Below are 24,722 nucleotides of genomic sequence, written 5' to 3'. Positions count from 1 at the left end.
TAGAAAAAGATTTGGAGTGCTCTCGGTCGGCTCGGCTCGGGTAGGCTAGGCAAATGCAGCCGGCTCGATTTCGAACAGAGAAACGAAGCCTGCCGCTTGCCAGATAAACGCGGGCAAAGAAGAAGAAAATAATTGATGCAACATACTAGTACAGCAACTGTGGCACAATACAATGGTGCATGCACAGGACTGCCACGTTAGTCGATCTGCACATATTGCGTATTGCTTGCATGCTAAAACCATGTACATTTTCATCATAGATGCGCTCTTCCCGCTCATCACAGTCGTCTCTCATCTCATGCAAGTCTGTGTTCCAATGTTGCGTGATCTGGCCACTACGCGCCGCAGATGCCGTCAGACCGGTCAGTGCAGGCACTCCTAGCTCGCATTGAATCCCGCCATTCATTCATTTACACATCGAGTTTGTCCGATCACACTCCCGGATCTCCTCTCTGGCAAAGCTAGCAAGGAGTATCTTTTGATTTCTTCCTTCAACCGTCCAGTGGCCTAATACTCGAGTAGCCATGTAGACCGGCGGCAACAGCCCTCCGCTCTGCCGCAGCAACGCCAGCCATCCTTGTCCATGTGAGACTCTCTAGACAAATATTTGTAGTCCATATTAACATACATCCTATGGCTTATAGCCATAACAAACAAGCAACGCTCGTTTTAACTTTGTATAACCACATCCTCTTGATCTCCTTTGATGGTGGATCTGCACTAACATGTTGGTCACGAGCCTCTTCTCTTTTGTGTAGCATGGAGCAGGTGTCTGGTCAAGCATTCTGCCCATGTTGCACGCCATGTGATCCGGCCTCCATTGGCATGTTCCTGGATATTACTATAGTCAAATATGCTACCACCCACTAAAGTTTTGTTTTCCACAGCCTATGTTGCCGCTGGAGCATAAAGAAAGAGCGTCATGTCGCGGGTCGAACCAACCGTCGGAGGTGCGTGCCGGGTGCCTGTGGCTTCCCTCGGGGCACGGTCCAGACGCCAAGTTAAGCTCAAGACAAACGATTAAGATTTAGATTTGGTTTTGGTTTTGGCGGAAACACGAGAATTAGCAGGGTGGTTCAGTCCAGTGGCTTGTCAGTGATCGGATCAATTTGCAACTTGTGATATCGTTCCCCCCAAGTGGATCAGCGATAATTGTAAATTTGTCACATGGATGTCCATGTATTTTCACCCGTAAAATGAAGCATGTGCAGTACCCACCGGCGGCATGCGTATCATATACTCCCTTCATTTTTTTTCATACAAGGTCACTTTGGCTTTGACCTATAATTCTGGTTAACAAAATATGAATTGTATGTCATAAAAAACATATCATCGGAAAGTTCTTTGGAATGTGCATCCGGCGAAATACTTTTTATGGCATACAACTTACTTTTTGTTGGTAAAATTAACAGTCAAAGTTAGACATAAAAATATGAAACAACCTTGTATAAGAAAATGGAGGGAGTATTACAAAAGAATGGACGAATATGGCCAACCATTTTGTACTCCCTCTGTTCCTTTTTACTTTTTTAGTACGCATGTAAAATTTGATCAGTCAAACTTTGTAAAGTTTGACTAACTTTGTAGGAAAAAAATATCAACATCTACAATACTAAAGCTACATTGTATAAAAATTAATTTCATGATGCATCTAACAATAATGATTTCATATTGCGAATGTTGGTATCTTTTTCTATAAACTTAGTCAAACTTGACAAAGTTTGAGTTTGACTAAGTTCATGCAGGCTAAAAAGAAATGAAGGGAGTATATCTGAATACATCAAGGACGCACCCCACACACAACTCTCCATCTAGACAAGCGTCACACTCATTCTATGAACTCCATCTGAAAGGTCGCTCCATTGTCCATTGATACTACCCTGCTGCCGAACCCCCTCCCCGAATTCCTGATTTATCCTAGTGAGCACCATCGTTAGAGATGGCACGTCTTGGCTGAAGACGATGTTCTTCCTATGCTTCCACCGCTCGGAAAGGACCAACTGGATGATCGCACAAAGTTCCTTGACCGTACTGGTATATGCGTAGTCTCTCGATCTCTCTCGGTCAGTTTGAGTGTGTTAGTCGTGTGTGTATTCTCTCTCTCTGTGTGCGCGTGCGCGCTATATTACCCAAGTGTACACTGTTGCATACCTACACCTCCTTCCTCGACCACGGCTCACCATTGGAGACCAGTATGCACGTCACGATTGGTACCGGACATATAACACCATACACACGTAGGCTTCAACCTAGTGGGTCACAGATATCCAAATTCAATTAGGAGGAAGCATTTTTTCTTGAAATAAGGAGGCACCTATTTTGCGCGTGATCTTGAACCTAGTCGGTCCCTAATTGTCAGCTTCTCCATGTGCAGTCCTCTTTCGACGACTCTCGGTTGTTGACTACGTTGGCAACACCAGACGGTGACGCCTCGACGAGCGCACCAAGGCGGCAGACAACAAAGAGGCCTCGAACGGGAATGACTCATAGCCTAGTAAGACGCTGCAGTGTAGTCCCACGTGAGGGGACAATGGTTAGCTGGTTCGGTGCGGGGTGGGGTTGCCGTCACCGGGGAACAACAGGAGGTGTGGAGGTAGAGGGATGGCTTGGGAGGCGGTTTAGCATAGGATGGGGCGGCGAGGGGAGCATTGTAGCGCCGTTAGCCGCGAGAGGCAGGAACGGATGATCTGACCGCACTCGTTTGAGTGGTTAGAGGAAGAAGACGGATTGCAGAAGCACAATAGCCGTTGGATATCAATCCAACGACTACAGTTGGCAGATTCATTTGTTGATCATGTTGACAATGCCTTGCATTGGCTTCAAGCTCATGGGTCCCAATGCTTTTCTAGGGAAAGGTCGGTCCCAAATGCCAGACTTCAAATATGTGGCGGAACTATAGCCTTTTTTAAGAATTTATAGTTCACTTGCTTAGCGTGCCAACCTAGAAAAAGACTAAAATTTCCTTCATGGCCCAAATCCATCTATCCTGTTGGGAGATTTGCACTTGAGAATTCTTTAAAAAATAAATAAAAGTGGAATGTGTAGTTTTCTTGAAAAAAAGTTGGGTCGGTCATGTTCTATGAAAAAAAACATGGGCAGCGTAGGCCCAACGCTTGCCCAACCAAATTGATACTTACTCGATCCAAAAACAAGGTACCAGATGTCAGTCTATGAAATCTGCTGGATCCACCTGACATGGGTATGTTGGACTCGAAAAGCAAATCAGAAGAATGTGTTAAGAAGTTGGGTAAGTGAGGATCTGAACGAGAAGAACATGTGGTGTGGGGGTTAAAGGGATGGCATGGGGCGTGCTTCACGGTAGGGCATGCAACGGCGCTGTCATCCACACAGCGTTGGGAGCGGGCGGTCCAGTTGGAGCTGATTTGGGTGGCTGGAGGGAGAAGAAGGAAGATTGAAGGGGCACGCCAACAATTGGATTTGAATCCTAGGGTTGCTAGAATGAGTGATACGAGAAACAAGGAGACACTTGCATGTGTATGGCCATGTTTAACCTGCTAGGTCCCCGGTGTAAGCTTTTCCTTGTACAGTTTTTCTCGTTTATTGATGACATTGACAATTTGTTGGTCTCAGACGTCAGCATTACAGTAGGAACCAACACGTAGGAACCAGCACTTTTTCTCTGTGCTTTTGCTCTTTACATGATGCTTGAACTGAACTTTTGTTTCACGCTAGTCAATTCTACGTTAGCACCGAGAGTAAAGACAGCAGCATGGTGGCAAGCGCAACATCGACGAGGTCCGAACGGAACAACTTGAGCCGAAAACAACGCAACAGTGACGTCCAAGGCTAAGGGTTGACTAGTTAAGGTACAAGGTGGGGTTGTTGTCGCTAGAGAAGAACAAGAGTTGTGTAGGGTTAAAGGGATGGCCTGGACGGCAATTGGGGCTTCGAGGAAGCTTTGCCGGTCTCAAGGGCCGGTAGCACATTGTCCGGCCGACGTTGGTTTGTGTGGCTTAAGGAACAAGATGGAAATTAGAAGCACGCCGGCCATTGGATTGAAATTCAACGGCTAGACTGATGCGAGGAAGGGGCGTTTTCTTTTCTTTTCTTTTTTTTGCGGGAAGGGGCGTTTTCTTGCATACAGGTTGAGAAACCTATTGGGTCCTCGATGTCAGCCTCTCCTACATTTCTCTTGTTTACTGAATTTTGATGAGTGGCATCATGGTATCAGGTTGATTTTTTCCCTGATGCAAATGCCGTTCCTATTCTCCGTATAGCTGCTCGAGTGCAGCGATGCGCACACTGGCCGTCCCTATTGTCCAGACAGCATGCCCGAGGCTATATCTGTTCTCCAGGCGCCACTTCTGACCATGTCTGCCTAGGGCACCAACCAGACATGCAAGCAATGAATCCTGCCTTTCTAAAAAGGTAAATAAATAAATCAATCAATCAAAGCTCTTTCATGTTCGAGACTGGAAATAATCCTTTTCTGCTATAGAATGATCAATAATACTCCCTCCGTAAAGAAATACAAGAGCACCTGGTGATCTAAACACTTATATTTCTTTACAGAGGGAGTACGATACAGCAGGAAAATTTGGCTGCACGACATTCAAATGCTAACGATAAATTTCAGCAAAGCTGCATGCTCTAGCTTTCTCTCATTTTTAAAACATCCCCAAAAAATACATCAGAAGGTGCTACAAAGTCTTGCTGTGTTCCCATAGGGGAGAAGAAAGATGCCACAAGATTTGTATTCAAATGCTATGACCCAATCTTTGAGAAATGTTGGTTGTTCTGTAGCAACTGTCATCTGGGGTAGTCCATTCACCTGCCAAAACAGAACATCAAAAGAAGATGAAAATAATTCACAGCTCCCACTCTGAGCTTAATACTTAAGAGAAACAATCATTACAAAACTCTAATAGGATAAATACTTAACCATGAAGTTCCATGTGATGACTCGCTTTACGGTGGCATATAAAATATAGTTTTATCCTAAATACTTTTGTAGACTAGCTAAAAGTTATGTTCGGGACTATATCAGCAATACTACCGCAGGTGATATTCTGTTCAACGCAGTAGCTTCTTCCTGCTATAGCATGGCAAGGGGTTTGAAAAAGCAATGGAGATTCGTGTGCAAACTTCTGTACATCTCCGATGTTATCTTTTACGTATGTTTCCGGTGAAGTTGAGCTGTAACTGTAAGTGAACACTCATCAGGTTGATAAGCACAGCAGAGTCAACACTGGTGGTTTATATATGCTTTGCTGTTAGAACATAAATAGTGACGATGCGGTTGTAAAATAACTTATTTCCATTTCACTTGAAAGGAAATGTGGTGTATCCTAGAAGCCATAAAAAGAAAGGCACATAGAAAGGACAAATGAATATCATCAAGCAGTTAAAACAGCAGGAGATTGGGATCTGTAAATCATTACACCCGGTTATCCTTTCTCCATGGGCGCTGGGACCTATTTTAGACAGTTGCAACAAGATACTGGGTCAGCCAACAGTTTTACTACTATATCGATAAAAAAAAGGCCAACTTACTGAGCTGGCAATACTTCTCGAACTAGAAAACGAGAAAACAAAATATCCAGCGCAAAATAAATAAGACATTTGTTAACACCAAAAGAAATTGAGCATATTGACACATCAATTCTATGCAGTGAAGAAAAGACTGAACACATCATCAGCCAGAAGTCCAATCATGCTCAAAGTATAACTTGCTTGAATGAAGAAGTGTTTATAGAAAAGAAAAAAAGACACAGATATGAGCAACTGAGCATGGCTTGACAGAACATATACAAAGATATTTATATCTTGGGACCAAATGTAAAGAACTAAAAGCCTCAGGCTATAGATTTCCAAAATGAAACAACGACCACAAATCCATGAAAGTAAGGTATCGACAATCTGTTTAGGAGCTCCAGACTACATTATTCAAGCATCCCAAAACCGCAGGTAGTAAATTTTGTCACCTAAGCATATTGGTGAATCCTTTCAAAGTAAATCGGTAACCTTTCTACATAATAATCATACCACCAATCAAAATTACTTTATCTGTTAGTTCCCACATGGGATGGTGGAATACCCCCAACCCAAAATGTCCCTGAAGGCCTGAACAGCGGGTAATGAAAACATCAGATCACACTAGCAGGAGGGTGGTAGGTAGGTAGGTAGGTGACATGCAGAAGAAACGAAACTACTTTGCGTACGACCTTTTTTCATACGATTTTCATACGACCAGACAGAGGCCCGTTTCCTGATGTTTGGGCCTACAACACCAGACCAGTCTTGTCGTACAAAGATCATACCCTAGCAGCTCTCCAGAAGAAATACTGACGATGGTGAGTGCGGCTATTGCTTTACAAGAATATAAGAGAATGTACTTGTTAGAGTATGTAATGGCCTAATAGGCCTGGGCTGGCGGTATAGCCCGTTAGTCTTAGGGTTAATTAGAGATGAGGGTCGCTTGCTTGGGAGTCAAGTAAACTTCTCTATATAAGGAGAGGAGATGTATTAATCTAATCAAGCAAGAAGCAATCATATCTGCTCGGCTTCCTTAGGGAGCCGGGAGACCTAACCCTAGCCGCCGCCGCGCTCTCTCTCTCGCGCGCGTGCACGCAACGACGGCGCCCCAGCGCCGGCAACCACGCCTTCCTCCACGCCATCCCTCCTTCCACCCCTACAACCTGAGACCACGCCCTGGTAGGGATCCGGTTCATACCAATTTGGTATCAGAGCCGTACTCTAACAGTACGGCCAAGAGAAGTCTTTTGACAGCACACTGCAAGACATAAAAAAATTATCATTTTTTAGAAAATGCTACTTCATAGCATTATGCTTCATTTGCATTACTATATTATACTCCCTCCGTCCCAAAATAAGTGTCTCAACTTTGTACTAACTCTAGTACAAATTTGTACTAAGCTCAAGACACTTATTTTGGGAGGGAGGGTTGCCCAACCATAGCAACACATACAAATATGAGTTCTTTTTACCAGAAATAATGGGTCTACAGCATAAAATATCAGATGGGGTAACTAACGGAAAGACGCTGGTGAAAGAAAATCACTGTAGCAACAAGTCTACAGGATTTAGGAAAGAGGGATACAGAAAAATAATTTGGTAAGATTAACTCCTTACCTTGTAGTTACATGATTTTCAACTACTTTCTGTTCATCTTCACTGAACATGAACCACTTGTCTTGGTTCTTCATTGTAGCTTCGTTGTCAAATTCTGACATAAACATGGTATTACTAATAACTATATATTTGCAAATGAGTAAACTGAAATCTCATAATAATAATTTCTTACCTTGGCGTAATATGTTTGTATTGTTATTACAATAGCCATCCAGCTTCCAGTATGCTACTCCTTTGTCTACCATGACAGGCGTGGACCTAAGGACACATCCCAGTTCCTCTAATTCTGCATAGTTGGAAAGTAAAAGAAGAAATTAATACAGCATGGCTAGCTCAATACCCCTTTTTAATAAATAAAAAAAGCCTAGACATTTTACACATTACATAATAAAACATAAGGACAAGAATACATAGGAGGACCTATCGTTTATAGAATAAGAAAGGCACCCTAAATCGCATGTCAGGAGAGACTCGGTGGTGGGGGTGTACAACCACACCTCCCAACTGAATTAATATGCTTGAAATGTTAAGAAACCAAATTAAGCATTTTTACTTTCACATTCTGAAAAGTAATTACCCGGACAGTCTAGACTGCACATTACGCAAAATATGGAAAATAAAAGTATTAAATTGAAAAGGAAAACTGACACTCGAACTGCGCTTCTGCTGCATAACTAAAAGTTGTCAATGAAAGATTATGTGAGGTTCAAAGTAAAGGGCTGCCTCATGAATCATGATTGCTTCTGTTCCAACTTATTTATTTCAATTTAAGATGGAATTTCCATCATATCAAAGAAAACATATCGTGATATCAAACTCTCAGTTAGCATTTTTGACGTGCATCTTATTTCCACCCCTTTAAATAGGGCAAGGTAGACTTAATCAATATTATTGCCAAGACCTGGCTTTAGGAGTGCTTGCTCTAAACCTCAACCAGCCCATAATCACCTTCAAACTTGTTAAGAGTTATATATAGCCATGTAATATCCCCATTGTATAAGGGGTTCTCTACATGTTTACCACTCATGTACTTGCCTCATGGAAATGCAATTTGCATATTCCCAACATGGCATCAAAGCCCTAGGGTTCTTTTTCCCGCTTTCCCAAAGCGAAGCAACGTAATACTGCTGAAATTCCTTCATACCGGTAGTCAATTGCCTGACCCAACATGTCGCTTATGATTCGTGAAAGTGAGGCCATGGCGTCATGCCCTCATGACAATCTAATTGCTATGCTGGTAGGACCAGTGGTGCCGTCACGTCATGTTTTCACAAGGCTTGTTGAATCTTCTGTTCTACCTATTTCACAACGTTGCAAGAACCGACTGTAACAGTTTACTACACTCTAGGGAGGGGTTATCGTGGCATCACCTTGGCATTGAGATAGCACCCCCGAGGCCATATCAGACACCAAGGGCCATCATCCTAGGTATTTTAGTTAGGCAAGCGCCTAGATAGTTTAGGTGACAGTGACACCATCGAAATATGGATGTCACCAAGAGTAATAAAAGCATTATATTAGGGAAAAGATCATTTTTAAGACTATGGTTTCATACCTAAAAAATCTAAGAAAAAATGGACCTTGGAGGGTGGGGGAGCGATCCTATGTTGAAAAAGATCCTAACATGAGGGGTCTTGACTTGGTATGTTAACCAATTGGTAATATAAGTTGTGCCAGCTATGGCTACGCTAACAACGGAAGCTGCCCGATGGTGAAAAGGGCAAGGCCTTCGACACCAAAATAGGTGGTAGGTTGGTGTCACATGAAGAATGTTAGAGTTATATTGGTGATGGCCTTTGGCCTTTTGTATTCTAGCCTTTTGGCATCCTCTTGTACATATATATGATGGCTTTGGCCTTCTTGTAATACAAGTTGCATATTTTCCTAACATGGTATCAGAGCTTAGGTTCTTTTTTCTGCACGATTGCAACTAGTGCTGGAGCTGGATCCATCTAGTACTACCGCCGCTGTCTTCTTTCAGGCCGGCAGAATTTCTCCAATTCTCTCCGGCTTGGCCGTGTCGCCGCCTGCCTCTGCTCCCAGGCCAGGCCGCCGCCGCTGCCGCTTCGCCTCCCAAGCCCGGCCGCCGCCGCCGCCCCGCGTGCTCCAGGCCAGGCCGCCGCCGCCCGCCCTCTTGGTGCGCCGCCGCCGCCGCCCGTCCTTCTTTTGCCCCGCGCGCGATCTGGTCCAGCGCCAACCGCCGCTTCCGCCTCTGCTCTCCCGAGCTGTCTGCCGCTTGTTTTCTGGTGCCCTCGCGTGCGTTGACTACGGGGCCGTGAACGATCCAACTGCCCTGTGCGTGCGTGCTCCCTGCACGGGTTCGCTCCTCTTGGGCTGCTGCTGGTGGGCTACTCAGTCAATTGGCCTACTACATACGAGTGCCTGGCTTGACGCCCTGTAGTTCTTTCGTTGTCTAAAAAAAGAGAGAAAGTAAAAAAAAATGTAAAAAAGGAGACATGTCGTTTTCGTCGGGCCTGCATTCCGTCGCTTCCCACAGACTACCGATGGTGTTCCATATATTGATCTCGTCTCGCATATGCGCCGCCGCTCGGTGCTTGGTGCTCGTCCGCCTCTGATGTTGCCCTCTATGGCGTCTTCAGCAGGCTGTGATGGTCGTTATACGTCAACTCCTCTCGCGGCTTCCGCCCGCGGCGGTGACCGCTCTACGTCGACTCTTCTCGCGGCTTCCGCCCGCGGCAGTGACTGCTCTACGTCAACTCCTCTCGCGGCGACCGCTCTACGTCGACTCTCGCGGCTTCCGCGCACGCTGGTGGCCGCTCTACGTCGACTCCTCTCACGGCTTCCGCGCTCGCCAGTGACCGCTCTTCGTCGAGTCTACACACGGCTTTCACGGGTGGTGGCGACTGCTCATCGTCGGCAAGTGTTTCTACCTCGACCTTTTCCGCACCGTCTCTGTTTGCGCGTGAGATTGCGCAGCTACGATGCCTGCTTGCTACTTGGGATTCTTCACCGACAGGTTCTGCAGGTTTTGTGACTGACCCTTCTGGCACTGAGAAACCACCTTCTACCCATTCAGGTACATCCCCATGGATTCTTGATACTGGAGCATCTTTTCATATGACTTATGATTCTTCCACTTTGACCTCCATTCGACCTGTCAAGTCTCCTGTTCGTGTTCTTGCAGCTGACGGCACTCCCCTCCCTGTAGCTAGTCGAGGCACTCTTAGCACTTCTTCATTTCATGTTCCCTCTGTAGCTCATGTTCCCCGACTTACCATGCACCTCATATCTGGTGGTCAGATTGTTGATTCTAGTTGTAGGGTCATTCTCGACTTTGATGTCTGTTCTCTTCAAGATCGTCGCACGGGTGCTCTGCTTGGTGCTGACCCTCGACGCTCTAATGGTCTCTGGGAGCTTGACTGGCTTCGTCTTCCCTCCGCTGCCACTACCGCCAGTCTCACCACCCCTGTTGCTGCAACTACCAACTCTTTTCAACAGTGGCATCATCGTCTTGGCCATTTATGCGGTTCTCGTCTCTCGTCTTTGGTTCATCGTGGTGTTCTAGGGTCTGCCTCCGGTAACGCTTCGTTGGATTGTATGGGTTGCAGGCTTGGTAAGCAGATTCAACTACCCTATCCTCATAGTGAGTCAGTGTCCGAGCGCCCCTTTGACCTCATTCACTCTGATGTTTGGGGTCCGGCTCCCTTCGCTTCGAAAGGGGGTCATCGCTACTACATTATCTTTATAGATGATTTTTCCTGGTACACTTGGATCTACTTTATGTCTTCTCGTAGTGAGGTCTTGTCTATATAAAAAAGATTGCTGCCATGGTTCATACCCAGTTTCCACTCTTATTCGTGTTTTTCGTGCAGATTCAATATATCTCCCATGCGCTGCGAGGATTCCTTTGGCCTTTTGTATTCTAGCCTTTTGGCATCCTCTTGTACATATATATGATGGCTTTGGCCTTCTTGTAATACAAGTTGCATATTTTCCTAACAAAGAACATTGTGTGACATACATATTTCCATTATTATCGGCAGTGTCCATCCTTGTCACAGTTGCTTTTATTTTGGCAGGATAAACACCAATGGGCCTGATGGTATCGAACTAGACAACAAAGTGGGAAGGTGTGTAGGTAGAAGAGTGAGCACAAAGCACTATGGTGGATGCACAAATAAGTTTGCCGGACTCTAAAACGATGGCCAAGTTCCATCTTATTGTTACAACATCAGGGAGCAGAACACATTTAAGGTAATCAACATATTATCATATGTTTCCTTTTTCTTAGGGCTACTTGGGTTGGACTATACAAACAGTATGTTCACATAAATGGTCAGTATGCATGTATGGTGGAGGGTAAGCGGACAATTTGACGTCGGTGGTAGTTAGATATTCCCTCCGGTCTTAACTTTGGCCGTTTGTTTCTACTACTCCATCACGTCTTTGAGAAGATAGTAAGTTGCACAATCTCCAAGAATAGTACTTTGACCATCAGTTTCTATTATGGTATAATGTTTAAAACTTAATAAAATCTGTTGTATTGTGCAAGTATTTTTTAGACAAATCTATACATATGGTTCTCACTCACCCAATCAAAATATTTTAGAAGATATTGCCTTATTGATGGTTAAAGTTTTAAAAGTTAGACCAAAACTATGTCCAAAACATCATGTTTTTGTCGACTGGAGGGAGTAATATAAAACCTAATAATGTAGTTATATTACAAAGGTATTTTCCAGAAAAAAAATATACATATTAAAAGGCATGCTATATTTGATGTGAAAGATATCAAACATACTGTAAACTGAACAAATGCACAATAAAAAGGGCAGCCCGGTGCATGTAGCTCCTGCTTGCGCAGGGTCCGGGGAAGGGTACTGTAAACTGAACAAATGCATAATACAGTACTAAACAAATTTGACCATACTGCGACATACCATTCATGGCTGCCTGCTTGACTTCTTTTGCCTCCTTTATTTGACAAAAGATATTATTAGCTTCGTCATTGCCAGCGATTTCTCCTCCCATTGTTTTAGCCATGTCATTCTGTCTTTCTTTTAGCTCCTTTTCCTATGAAAGAAGAGAAAACTGCTGATCACTAATGTCAACCAAGTGACTTAACCACAAAGAAAAGGAACTTCTCAACTAAATACCTTCTCGGTTGCAGCACGGATCTTTTGTCTGGCCACACATTCTCTAGCTTCAATCCTAGTCTTCAACTTTCTGATAAAGATACAAGATAATTAATATGACAGTAGTAAAGTGAACTACTTCAGCACATATGGTAGCCTGTACTTACTCAGATGATAATGCCTCATCACACAGAGAATTCAGCACATCCAGCTTATGAGAAGGGCTCAAATTTTTATATCCAGATAGCCCATGGCTTAAGTACTCAAGGATGAAATCTTTTGCGTGTAATGTCGAGTCAGTGATATATTTCCTGAGTTTTCTTATCCATGCATCCCCATGTCTTGGATATTTCAAAGGCCTTGAGAAAGGAAAAACCTCATTTATTCATTTTTCAACTACATGCACAAAACTAGAAGGAGATACAATTTGAAGTATACTTACTTGTAATTGCCGTTTTCTATGACAGATAACAGGTTTGCATGAAGCTCAGCAACAACTGAAGACACCTCTCGGAGTTGACGATCTCCAGTTATGTCTTTGACAATTTTTTCTGATTGGCCCTTCCTTATTTGGAAGATCTGCTTAAATAATTTTGTACATTATTCTATTTATAATACGGAAGAAAAAGTCTCTAAAAGCAAGCAAGTAGCTAAGAACTGGTAAGAATTCCAACTATCGAAACAAAAACCAAGTTTGATGACAGATTATAAATACAATGCAAATAAACTTTCTTTAGATTATTATAAATTGACATATCATAAAGAATATGCCTCTCAAGTTGATGATCTGTTTTGTGTTAACAAGACAGAAGTAACAAGAACAGGATTAAGATTCTAGACCTCACCAACAGCAGAATTTATGAGCTCAGCAACAATCTCAGACAACCTCACTTAGCTACTGCAAACAGGATTTAGAAATGACAAATGAGGAGTCCATGCATCAAACAATGCAACACAAAATAATTTCTAATTGCTGTACACTCAAAATTGTTCCATGGTGCTTGTTAGAGATAGAAGATGGATTTAAAATAATTATGACACTTTCTGGAGGTAGATGAAATCAAGCATACAGATCATTAGAGATATACCAAGTGGGCACTTGCATAGACATGCATCACTATCACAAATATTGTGAAGCCCTCAAGACATCCTAGTCTCAGCAATGATTTGCACGACATATTGCGCTGGTCAAATTGTCAGAAATGTAGATGCATATGTCATATGTGATACTAAGGAGATTTTATCGCAGAAGTGTAACTAACATATGATTAAAAAAATACTATTTGCTTTCCATAACTACCTCGCCAAATGAGCGACAAAACTCCAAAAATTGAATGGCGGCACCAACATCTTCAGGCTGCATCTCTACACCAGCAACGCAAGTCACAAGAGTACCTCTGGGTATGACTATTTCATCCTTGAGAGCATCGGTGCTCTCAATTCTCCGCAGGTTGCCCTTCGGTCTCTTGACAAGAGTACCTCTGGGTATGACTATTTCATCCTAGAGCATCGGTGCTCTCAATTCTCCGCAGGTTGCCCTTCGGTCTCTTGACAAGAGTACCTCTGGGTATGACTATTTCATCCTTGAGAGCATCGGTGCTCTCAATTCTCCGCAGGTTGCCCTTCGGTCTCTTGACAGAATGGACCATTGGCCCTGCTGGCTCCTCCCCTCTCCTCTTTCTGCCAAACAAAACCAGATAACGAGTATATAAAAACAATAACAATAACCTATAATCCCTCATGACAAGCACCAGCTTCAGATTGCTCACTTGCACTTGCTGCAGTTGCAGTCATTCCTGCACTTGGGGCATTCCCAGGCTTCCTCCTTCAACACCTCATCCGCAATCAAAGGGTACCTGTTAAATAAAGAGAACATCAACAAACCCATTCAAGATTGCCTACCACAGCCTCTAAGAAAAAGCAGAGAGGACATTATTGAACCTGTTACGTATGCAATTCTTGCAATATCTGAGAGCGCACTTGCCATTCTTCTTGGACCCTCTGCAAGCTGCCGTGGGCCCTATTTTTCTCTGACGGCACTGAGGAATAGCAACACAGAAGAGATGAAACGAAGATACATTGAGCAGAAGCGAAAGGGAGCAGGAGCTAGGTCCGGATGTTAACTATGGCTCTATGCGGCACCATATTTAATGAGGTGTGGTTTATCTTCGTACGATCGCAACAAAGGTCCGCAATAAAGCAGTGCTATGTGTGAAATTACACTAATTTGAACCAACTAAATTGAACCGGTCATATACATACTTTCTTGATTTGCAATATTTTTCAGTGGATCAAAACATCTTTCTCTGCAAGTTAATTTTCACATATGTTTGCAATATTAGTCGAGACATGCATTTGCACGTGCACGCTTACTAGTTGAGCAGAAGCAAAAGGGAGCAGGAGCTAGGTCCGGATGGATCCAGTTCTGCTTTCTTTCAAGATTTCTAGCCTATAATTCGGGTGGACAACCAGAAAGGATAAACAGATCTTACATGATTTTGTTAAGGAAAAAAGATAATGACAACAACCCTTAGTAACTTCAAACCAATTTCCCTCCTTAATTGTCCAGTGAAGTCGGTCACTAGAGTTGCAGGATTACATTAAAGATATCATAGATCTCTCGGTCAGGAAGTTGTGTGAAACGCATCTTGTCTTAACAAAATCAGATCCATGGCATAAAGGATTTTTCAGTTGTCTCCCCCCTGTTTTTCCTCCCTCCTGTTCGATCTGTGCGGTTCTTTGATTTGGAGTTTGTAAATCTTTTAGATGCCATCCAAGTTTTTGGCTCAGCGTTTTAACGAAAATCAAGGTAGGGGCTCGGTCACGCTCCTCTGCAACGGCGCGCTCGGCCTCCTGCCGGCGCCGTATGCTCGAGGTAGCCGTGTGCTGAGAGCGACCTGCAGACATGGCTTGCTGCAGGGGGGCTGTTGCGTGAAGAGGAGGCTGTTGACGAATTGCTGCTCGATAGTCCGGAGGGAGGGAGGTAACCAGAGGCAGTCGGAGCAGCTGCTGCTACCGACTTAGGCTTCTCACAGGAAATGCTCAGGGTGCAAGATAACGAGGCTCTGATACCACTTGTTAGACCTTTCAACCTGAGCATTGATAGTTGTGGATGACACTAGGAGAGTTGGGACAATTTTCGTTGGTTTATTTCTCACACAATGCCATGCCAACCTGAGGGGTTGGGGATACATACTTATAGGCTGCTAGCCAGCCAAGCATATGCTAAGATGCCGGTCTAAGATGCTATCTCAACTGCCAGTCCTTGATGGTCAAGGACTCTATCCTAACTGCCATAAGGACCATGTGCTGCAGCCCCACAAAGGACCATGTGCTGCAGCCCCACAAAGACCCTAGTACGTAGACTTATCCATCATTCTCCCCCTAAGTCTTGTACGTCGCTTTGTGGGAGAGTTGAATCATCCCAATCCTGGAGCAAAGTTCAAGGAACTTGATCCTCCCAAGAGGCTTGGTGAGCAGGTCTGCGAGCTGGTCCATGGTGTTGATGTAGCTCGCCTCGATGCTCCCTTCTTCCAAGCAGCTGCAGATGAAGTGATACCTCAGTCGGATGTGCTTGCTCCGTTCATGAAAAACGGGGTTCTTTGCCAGGGCCAGGGCGGACTTGCTGTCCACCAGGAGCTGCACCGTTCTGGTGTCTTGGACGAGGAGATCACCAAGCAGTCGAGCGAGCCAGAGCGCCCGAGTGCAAGCGGTGGAGGCCGCTATGTACTCGGCCTCACAGCTGGACAGGGCCACCACCTGCTGCTTGACCGATTACCAGCTCACGAGACACTTGCTGAGGAAGAAGAGGATCCCGCTTGTGCTCTTGCTGGTGTTGATGTCACCGGCATGGTCGCTGTCGCTGTACCCGACGAAGTGTGCCGCCCCCGGAGACCTGGGATAGTGGAGGCTGTGGTCGAGGGTCCCCGCCACGTAGCGGATGATCCTCTTCACTGCCTGCTGGTGCTCCGACGTCGGTCGCTCCATGAACCGACTGACATAGCCGACGGAGAAGGCCAAGTCCGGTCGTGTGTGGGCGAGGTAGCGAAGGCTCCCCACAAGGCGTCGGTACTGCGTAGCGTCCACTTCCTCCGTCGTGCTGTCGCGGCCCAGTTTCAGCCTCTCCTCCATCGGAGTGAGAGCTTGGTGGCAGTCGATGAGCCCAGCTAGCTCAACGATGCGCTTGGCGTAGGCGGACTGTCGAAGTGCGATCCCGGAGTGATCCTGGTGCACCTCAATCCCTAGATAGAAGGAGAGGAGCCCCAGATCACTCATCTGGAAGGTGGCCTTCATGTCTTCCTTGAACGCCGCCACCTCTGCATCTTTGGTGTCGGTGATCACCAAGTCGTCAACATAGACGCCCACCAGCAGGGCATTTCCTCCACTGCCCCGTCGGTAGACGGCCGCCTCATGCGGGCTTTGCTCGAAGCCCATCTTCTTTAACGTGGAGTCCAGCTTGGCGTTCCACGCCCTAGGTGCCTGCCGTAGGCCATAGAGAGCCTTGCGCAGGCGGAGTACCTTGCCCTCGTGGCCGGGGATCGCAAATCCCGGTGGCTGATGCACGTAGACTTCCTCCTTCAAGTCGCCGTTGAGGAATGCCGACTTGACATCCATGTGATGGACACGCCAGCTCTCCTGGGCAGCCAGCGCAAGGAGAAGTCGCACGGACTCCATCCGTGCCACGAGAGCGAAAGCGTCGTCAAAGTCGACTCCTTCCTGCTGCAAGAAGCCTCGGGCCACCAAGCGAGCCTTGTGCTTGATGATGGCGCCGGCTCCATCCCTCTTCAGCTTGAACACCCACTTAAGGGTGATTGCACAGTGACCACGAGGGGGATAAGCGAGCTCCCAGGTGCGGTTTTGCTCGACCGCATCCATCTCCAACTGCATCGCGGCGCGCCATGCCGCGTCTCTCTCGGCCTTTGCAAAGGACTGTGGTTCGCCGTCTTCACACGCGAGCTGTAGCTGCGCCTCCAGGTCACATGGCACCAGTCCCGGCACTGGCTGGTTGCTGAGTAGATTATCCATCGTACGATACCGCAGCTGTTCACCACCATAATACGCGTCGATACGCTCCTCGTCGTGAGTGAGCGGGGAAGCGAACTTCATCGGGTTGTGCTCTGCGTGAGCTGGTGCTGATGAAGACGAGCCCGGAGTGGTGACCGCCGGGGTTGGAGTATGCGGCGTCGCCGGTTGTGGTGTCGTTGGCGTAGCAGGCGCCGGAGTCGATGTAGTTTTGGGGGCCGAGGTAGACATGCCCGGCGAAGAGGAGCTGCTTGCTCCCCCAACTTCCTTGAAGTAGGCGTACTCAACAATGAAGTCGTCATACATCGGCGTCGAGCCGTCGTCCACCGCCTTGTCCCATTGCCACCCTCGCCCTTCGTTGAACACGACGTCTCGCGCTGTGCGCACACGTTGTGTCTTTGGGTCGAGGATGCGGTAGGCCTTTGAGCCCTCCGTGTAGCCGATGAAGACTCCCGGAGTGCTCCTGTCGTCGAGCTTGCCGATGTGGCCGAGCTCCTTGGCAAACGCAAGGCAGCCAAAGACCCGCAAATGAGAAACCGCCGGCTTCCGCCCATGCCAGGCCTCGTATGGAGTCCTGCCGTCAAGTGCCTTAGTAGGTGAGCGGTTGAGGATGTAGACGGCCGTTAGCACCGCCTCTCCCCAGAAGACAGCCGGCATCCCTCTCTGCTTGAGGAGAGCCCGAGCCATCCCCACAATCGTCTGGTTGCGCCGCTCGACGACGCCGTTTTGCTGCGGGCTGTACGGCGCGGAGTAGTGGCGCTGGATGCCCTCATCGGCGCAGTACGATGCGAATTCAGCCACCGTGAACTCGCCGCCGTTGTCAGTGCGCAACATGCGCAATTTGCGGCCGCTCTCCGCCTCCACACCAACCTGCGCGCGCCTGATGGCGTCCGCCGCTTCTCCCTTACTTCCGAGGATCATCACCCACATGTAGCAGGAAAGATCGTCGACGAGCAACAGGAAGTAGCGTCGACCTCCTGGTGTGGCTGGCGTCACCGGGCCGCACAGGTCTCCGTGCACGAGCTCCAGCTTCTCCTTGGCCCGAAAACTCGCATGTTGGGGAAAGGGGAGTCGTCTCTGCTTCGTCAGCACGCAGATGTCGCAGAACTGCTCCACATGGTCGAGGCATGGCAGGCCTCGCACCATCTCCTTGGCACTTAGACGCTTTAGGGCCTCAAAATGAAGGTGCCCAAAGCGCTCATGCCACTGCCACGCCTCGTCGTCCCGACGGACAGCGAGACAGACCGGTTGTGCCACCTGCACATCAAGGACGTAGAGTCAATTTTCACCTCTGGGTACCTTGGCAATAAGGCAACGCTGGCGATCCCAGATGCGCAGGACCCCATGCTCAATCAGCACGCGTGAGCCGTTCTCATCCAGCTATCTCAAGCTGATGATGGAGTTCCTTAGCGCGGGGATGTAGTAGACACCGGTGAGCAGCCGGTGCTCTCCCGTCTTGGTGGTGAAGATGACAGAGCCGACGCCCTTTATCTCCACAGCGGAGGCATCCCCAAACTTGACGGAGCCACGCGCATCGGAGTCGAGCTCGGCGAAGAATTCCCTTCGACCGGTCATGTGGTGGGTGGCACCGATGTCAAGGCACCACCCCGTAGTCTTGTCCTTCCCGGAGCCATCGTCGAGAAGAGCATGTGCTTTTGGCTCATCGAGGTGGATGAAAGCCTTTGCGACTGGAGTCGCTGAAGGTAGCTCAATGCTTGCATGCGCCATGAACAGAGCCGTCTCCTCCTTCGCTTGTGCCACGTGAGCCTGGCCTTGTCGTGGTTGCCGACACTCATTGGCCCAATGGCCAAACCGGCCACAGTTGTGGCAACTGTTGTCTTGTGCCGGCTTGGGCTTGCCAGCGGCGCCGTCCTTGGCGCCTTCGCGGGCGTCACCCTCGGCACGTCCTTGTGCCCTGCCCGGGGGGCCTCTACGCGCCTTACGCTGCTTGCCACGCTTGCGGCCGCCCGTCGTGGGAGAAGGCTCCCCCTTCTTCCCGTCACCAAGGCTGGCATCCCACGGCTCCCGAGTTAGGAGCAGCTTCCCGCCGGTGGTGATGGGCCCCAAGGAAGGTTGTGGCTCGTCGGTGTCGACGACCTTGAGGCGACCTATCGCCTCCTCGATCGTCATCGTGGAGAGGTCCAGCAAAGACTCGATCAACCGAGCCATCTGCTTGTACTTCTCGGGGATGCACCGAAAAAGCTTCTCTACAGCTCTCTCCTCGATGTAGGTGGCATCGCCAAACTTCACCAACTTCTACAGCAAAGTATTGAGGCGGAGAGCAAAGTCATCAACGTCCTCACCTGGCTTGAAACCCAGGCTCTCCCACTCCTTACGAAGTGCCTGCAGGGTGGACTTGCGAGCATGATCGTTGCCGATGCGTGCCGCGGCGATGGCGTCCCAAGCCTCCTTGGCAGTCCGCTTGTTGGAAAGCGAGAACTGCATCTCGGGCGGGACTGCGGCGATGAGGGCGTCCAGCGCCCGTCGATCCTCCAGGTGGTCGACGTTGCTGTCCTGGACTGCCTCCCGTAGGCGCCGCACCTGGAGCCTGATCTGCATGATCCCGGCCCACTCGACGTAGTTGGTTTTAGTGAGGGTAGGCCACCCAACACTGGGACCAACATCCCTGACCACAATCCGGACCTCGTAGAGGCCGCGGTCCTGGTCATTGCAGCCGCCGTCGCGGTGCACACCTGCACCTGGAGCGTAGGCATGCTCGGCTGCCCACTGCGCCGTCCGCTCTTGCGCCACTTTGGCGCGATCTGCGTCGGCGCCGTCATCCGCAGCCGCGGAGCTGTTGGAGCTACCGGAGCCGCCTCGGAGTGCCTTGGCATCCGCCGTAGCCTCACGTGCTGCTTCTGCTGCTGCTGCTGCTTCTACCTCCGCCCTGGCTGCTTCTACCTCCGCTCTGGCTGCTGCCAGCTCCGCTGCAGCCAGCCTCGACACCCTTGCTACCGCAGCAGCTGCTGCTACAGCTGCTCGGTCACGCTCCTCTGCAACGGCGCGCTCGGCCTCCTGCCGGCGCCGTATGCTCGAGGTAGCCGTGTGCTGAGAGCGACCTGCAGACATGGCTTGCTGCAGGGGGGCTGTTGCGTGAAGAGGAGGTTGTTGACGAACTGCTGCTCGACAGTCCGGAGGGAGGGAGGTAACCAGAGGCAGCCGGAGCAGCTGCTGCTACCGACTTAGGCTTCTCACATGAAATGCTCAGGGTGCAAGATAACGAGGCTCTGATACCACTTGTTAGACCTTTCAACCTGAGCATTGATAGTTGTGGATGACACTAGGAGAGTTGGGACAATTTTCGTTGGTTTATTTCTCACACAATGCCATGCCAACCTGAGGGGTTGAGGATACATACTTATAGGCTGCTAGCCAGCCAAGCATATGCTAACATGCTGCTAAGATGCTAGTCTAAGATGCTATCTCAACTGCCAGTCCTTGATGGTCAAGGACTCTATCCTAACTGCCATAAGGACCATGTGCTGCAGGCCCACAAAGGACCATGTGCTGCAGCCCCACAAAGACCTTAGTACGTAGACTTATCCATCAGCATCAACTACACGATACAAGCGTAGATGCCTTCCATACCCATGTCCAGGACACTGAAACCAGACGAAAACTTAATTACCGGGACAGAGATTCCAGTTCTGCAAAGGGCAAAACTAGGCCGCCAGGACAGACCTGCAGCCGAAATGCCCATGTCCAGGACACCGCAAACCAGGCGAAACCTTACATGCCCAACTAGACCTGCAGCCGAAATGCCCAAGTATGCGGCAGAACCCACAGGCCTGCCTCCTAAAGCTGCACCCAACACCGAGATCCATCCAGTCCTGAACCAGAGATTCAAGGCTCCAAGACGACACCTCCAAGGAGGATATGGACGGCGGCGGCGGCCGATCCAGCAAGCCAAATCTGAGGTTTTTACCCAGAACACGAAACCCCAGGGTGGAAGAGGTGCTGAAACTCCACGACGACGCCTCTAAGGAGGAAGATGAAGCCCTCAGACATCAGCGTCTCCAACCCTGAAAGGCACGGCGTTCATCCTCTCCTGGAGCTCCCATTCAGACCCCTAGCCTCACCAAGGCACCTGTCGGCAGCACGTCAAAACCACGCCCCCTGAGCTGGCATGCGGCACAGGTGCCGCCATGGTAGGAGCAGCCAGCAGAACTGTGTACGGCCACATCAGAGTTGCATTGCCAGCAGCCCACAGCTGGAACGCCAACGCCCACCACCTTCAGTGGGCGTGGGCTGCCATGCACGCCAGCTACTCCCACCACCGGTGGAGGAGCCACCCGGCGTCGCTGCAGCCCTGCCTAGAAGCGCCTATCCCACACATGCCGTCGCCACGGACGACCACGAGGCATCCAGAGCAACAATAGGGCGACGGCGGCGAGGAGTGAGTCGAGGGTCGAAGGGTCTAGCTAGGGTTTGCGATTGGGGATCGCCTCGTGAGTCGCCTGGCGTCTCGCGAATTCGCTCAAAAAGAAGGGAAAGGGAGGGTTGAGAAGGGGAGCTCTCACCTGGTGGCAGATCCAGACGTCAACTGCGACGCCGTTCGTCTCCACGGCAGCGCCCACCTCGGCGCCGGCGCCGCTCCCCTCCGAGGCGACCTCCTTCTCGCCACCGGAGCCGACGCCGTTCTTCTCCGGGGCGACGCCCTCCTCGGCGCCAACGCCGACCGACTCCAAGGCAGCGCCGTCGCTTCCCTCGGCAGCGGCCACCATGCCACCGGCGCCGTTGCGCTCCTGGGCGACGACCTCCACTCGGACGGCACGGTTACTCTGCGGGGCGGCGACCCTCTCCGCGTCGCCGTCGCGGGCGTCCCGGGTCAGATCTATCTCCATCGGCTACTCTGACGAGGCTGGAGAACTGGGGAAGGGATGGCGCTGGGTAATTCGCATCGAAACCAGATAACTGGAACTCTGTGTCTGGAAAAATGGGGAGGCTGGGGAGATCGAAGTCCAAATGATCTGGAGCAGTCCGATTTCTCGTGTCGATGGAATTGGAATGTGATTAACGCGATGAGATTGGAAGCGAGGGAAGAGCAGGAAGGAACTGTCCATGGCGGCGCGCGTCCGAGCAGAGCGAAAGTGGGAAGAACACTTTCTTTTCTTGAAATTGGGAAGAACACTTAAGTACTCCTAGTTAACTGAATCCCCTAGTTATTCTCAGTAGCTCCTTTTTACGGAGGTCCCGAGCCCCGACCTTGGTTTTCACTGAGCTCCCCTGCCCGAGCAGCCATGGTAAGAGCATCTCTAGCCGTTCGGGCCCCACGGCGGCAAAAAAAGTCTGTCTGGAGGCGAACCGGCGCTAGTTTGACGCCTGAAGGCGGCCCGGTCCCAGTCATCGCTCGCAAGGTTGCCCTGGGTTCGGCGAAAACTACGGAGATCTGGTTCGAACTCGACGAAATTTTGTTGAAATTTGTAAAAAAAAAATGCAAACTACGCCAAACTAAGGCTAAACAACGCCGGTAGCCACTACCCCGCGTCCACCGTCCGCCATCTACATGCCGAGAAGTCTGTAGAAGCGGGTGTAGTCGCCGCCGCCGCCGTCGTCGTCGTCGTCGCGCGCCCCGCCGGAGCCACCGTCCCTGTTGCAACCCTGCCCAGGGTCGACGACGCGCGGCCGGGGGCTAGACGGCCCGGCCTCTTCCTCCTCGTCACTGTCGAGGACGATGACGCCGCCCTTCTCGCGGCCGCATCGCCGGGCCTGGTGCTCCTCGTACGCCTGGCGCTAGCGGCGCACCTGCTCGCGGACGTAGTCCTCCTTCGTCCATTTCAGGGCGGACTCGTCGTCGGGAGCCACCATGTCGGCGTGCTCCGGCTTCACGGGGAGCAGGCCCGGCTCGGGCTTCGGCCGGACCAGACGAAGGGAGCGCGGGGAGGGGCGGGCACCCTCGTTGATGACGAGGGCGCCACTGCGAGTGTGGTGCCGCTGCGGCGTCTCCTCCGATTCTGGCTTGACGGGGCGGAGTGCCGACGAGTCGGAGGAGAGCGAGCCGGAGCCCGACGACGAGGACGTCGGCTCCATTCGCCGCGGCGTCCGGGAACTGCCGTGGCGGCGAGAGAAGGACGGCTGCGTCGGGTACTCGAGGCGCGGCACGTTGCCGGTCTCGATGTGGTCGAGGGCGGCCTCGAGGGTGCGGCCGGGGACGCCCCACCACTCGCGCCGTCCTTCGGTGTTGAGGCGGCTGCGGGAAATGGCGCCGTTGATGGAGGCGATCTGCTCCTCGCGGCGGCGCTGGAAGTACATCGTCCACAGCGTTTCACTGTCGGGCACGTACCTCGGCTGGTTCCGCCGCTCCTTCATCAGGGAGGAGCGGATGCGGGCGATCTCCGCCCGCCGTGCTGCCCCTTCAGGCACCGGCGGCACCGGGACGCCGCCGACACTCAGCCTCCACGCCCCCGGCACACACATGTCAGGGGGCGCCCGGGGGCGGCATGCCAGGCGACGCGTGGCGGGAGCTGGCGGGACGCGCGTTGGCGGTGCCTTCACTACCGCCCGTGAGGCATCAATGGAGGCTGACCGGCGTGGCAGCGTGGCGGCCTTGGCCATCCTTGGCATTGATTCCTGCGGGAACCGAGGTGGTGAGGACGACGAAGCGGCTTCTTGCTGACTAGGCGGGCCTGCCCCCCCGTTCGCGCCAAAACCACTCGCCCCGGCGTCCCCGGGGACGCCCCAGCGTGCCGGGTTCAGCCTGAGTCTGCCGGTACTAACTTCGACCAAACCGACGAAAAACAGGCTTTGGAAGACGCGACTGGGCCATTTTTTCGACGCTGGCACAAAAGAATCGCCTTGAGGCGCCGTGTTGGAGGCGCGGCTAAAGATGCTCTAACAGGGCACTAGCACAATAGCCCGCGAGCGTCACGGCGGTGCCGTGCTCGGCCGCCGACCCATGGCATGTTTTATCTAACCAAGTTCTACGATTGAAGAATCTAGCCAAAGTAACTAATTCATGGGCTAATGCATTCTGTAGACAATGTTCATATATTGCATGGAAAAAGTGGGTTGACATGTGATAAGAGTCCTCGGAAACAACGGTTGCAAGACCAGCATTATCGGAGTTAATTATCATTTGGTTACTGCCAACTGTCTGGACTAGATTCAAACCAAATGGCGACGTCATAATTTCCGTTATAAAAACATCCACACAAACATCAAGTTTCTTATTTGTTGCCGCTGTGAAATCACCTATATCATCTTTCAGTATTGCATGAACTGCATCAATATTAAGTTTAACATATATCTTAATAGCCTTCAGTGAATTTGCAATCAAAAAACTTGTTGCTAGAGACGAGTTGAAGTGTAGATTTAGCTTGGTGGTTGAACTTGCTTTTTCTAGACCAATTTTCTTCTCTCCCATCATAGGTACCATGTTGTTGTTGTCAATGTTTTTTAAAATCTAGTCTGGCCAAGAACATGAGCCTCATTAGGCGCCAGCCGGCTTCACGAGAGGAAATACCAGTCACCTCCTTGGTATTTTGATGTGAC

The 24,722-nt window shown here is 49.9% G+C and overlaps 1 protein-coding gene across 7 annotated transcripts; it reads right to left on the bottom strand.

The window, feature by feature from the left end:
- Window positions 1–4,394: 4,394 nt before the first annotated feature.
- On the bottom strand, window positions 4,395–22,421 carry LOC123136480 (uncharacterized). 7 transcript variants are annotated; one of them, XR_006467018.1, is made up of 14 exons: window positions 21,752–22,421; window positions 14,151–14,248; window positions 13,979–14,065; window positions 13,793–13,889; window positions 13,510–13,710; window positions 13,298–13,393; window positions 12,652–12,788; window positions 12,377–12,568; window positions 12,231–12,300; window positions 12,015–12,147; window positions 7,286–7,399; window positions 7,114–7,207; window positions 5,403–6,754; window positions 4,395–4,792 (listed from the first exon to the last, which is right to left on the bottom strand). XR_006467018.1 is itself a non-coding variant. In XM_044555851.1 (14 exons), exons 1-14 carry the CDS (start codon window positions 22,073–22,075, stop codon window positions 4,789–4,791), a joined length of 1,680 nt encoding a protein of 559 aa, XP_044411786.1. In that variant the 5' UTR covers window positions 22,076–22,421; the 3' UTR covers window positions 4,395–4,788. The 7 variants fall into 7 exon arrangements, 5 of the variants coding, with proteins under 5 accessions (XP_044411786.1, XP_044411785.1, XP_044411787.1 ...); XR_006467017.1 differs by having other exon boundaries at window positions 4,395–6,630; window positions 6,667–6,754; XM_044555851.1 differs by having other exon boundaries at window positions 5,403–5,435.
- Between the last annotated feature and the right edge of the window lie 2,301 nt (window positions 22,422–24,722).

This window comes from Triticum aestivum, chromosome 6B (genome assembly GCF_018294505.1).
Source record: "Triticum aestivum cultivar Chinese Spring chromosome 6B, IWGSC CS RefSeq v2.1, whole genome shotgun sequence".
Taxonomy (NCBI): domain Eukaryota; kingdom Viridiplantae; phylum Streptophyta; class Magnoliopsida; order Poales; family Poaceae; genus Triticum; species Triticum aestivum.
Note: the sequence above shows the minus strand (reverse complement) of the source record. Positions and strands in the feature narration are given on the sequence as shown.

Bases quoted from the DNA above. Each gene is read 5' to 3' on its own strand.
- LOC123136480 (XM_044555852.1), bottom strand. From the start codon at position 22,075: ATGGAGATAGATCTGACCCGGGACGCCCGCGACGGCGACGCGGAGAGG. The intron at 13,890-13,978 runs GTGAGCAATCTG...TTTGTTTGGCAG, and splicing joins TGCAACTGCAGCAAGTGCAA to AAAGAGGAGAGGGGAGGAGC. The intron at 12,569-12,651 runs GTAAGTATACTT...TCCTTTCTCAAG, and splicing joins ATAGAAAACGGCAATTACAA to GCCTTTGAAATATCCAAGAC.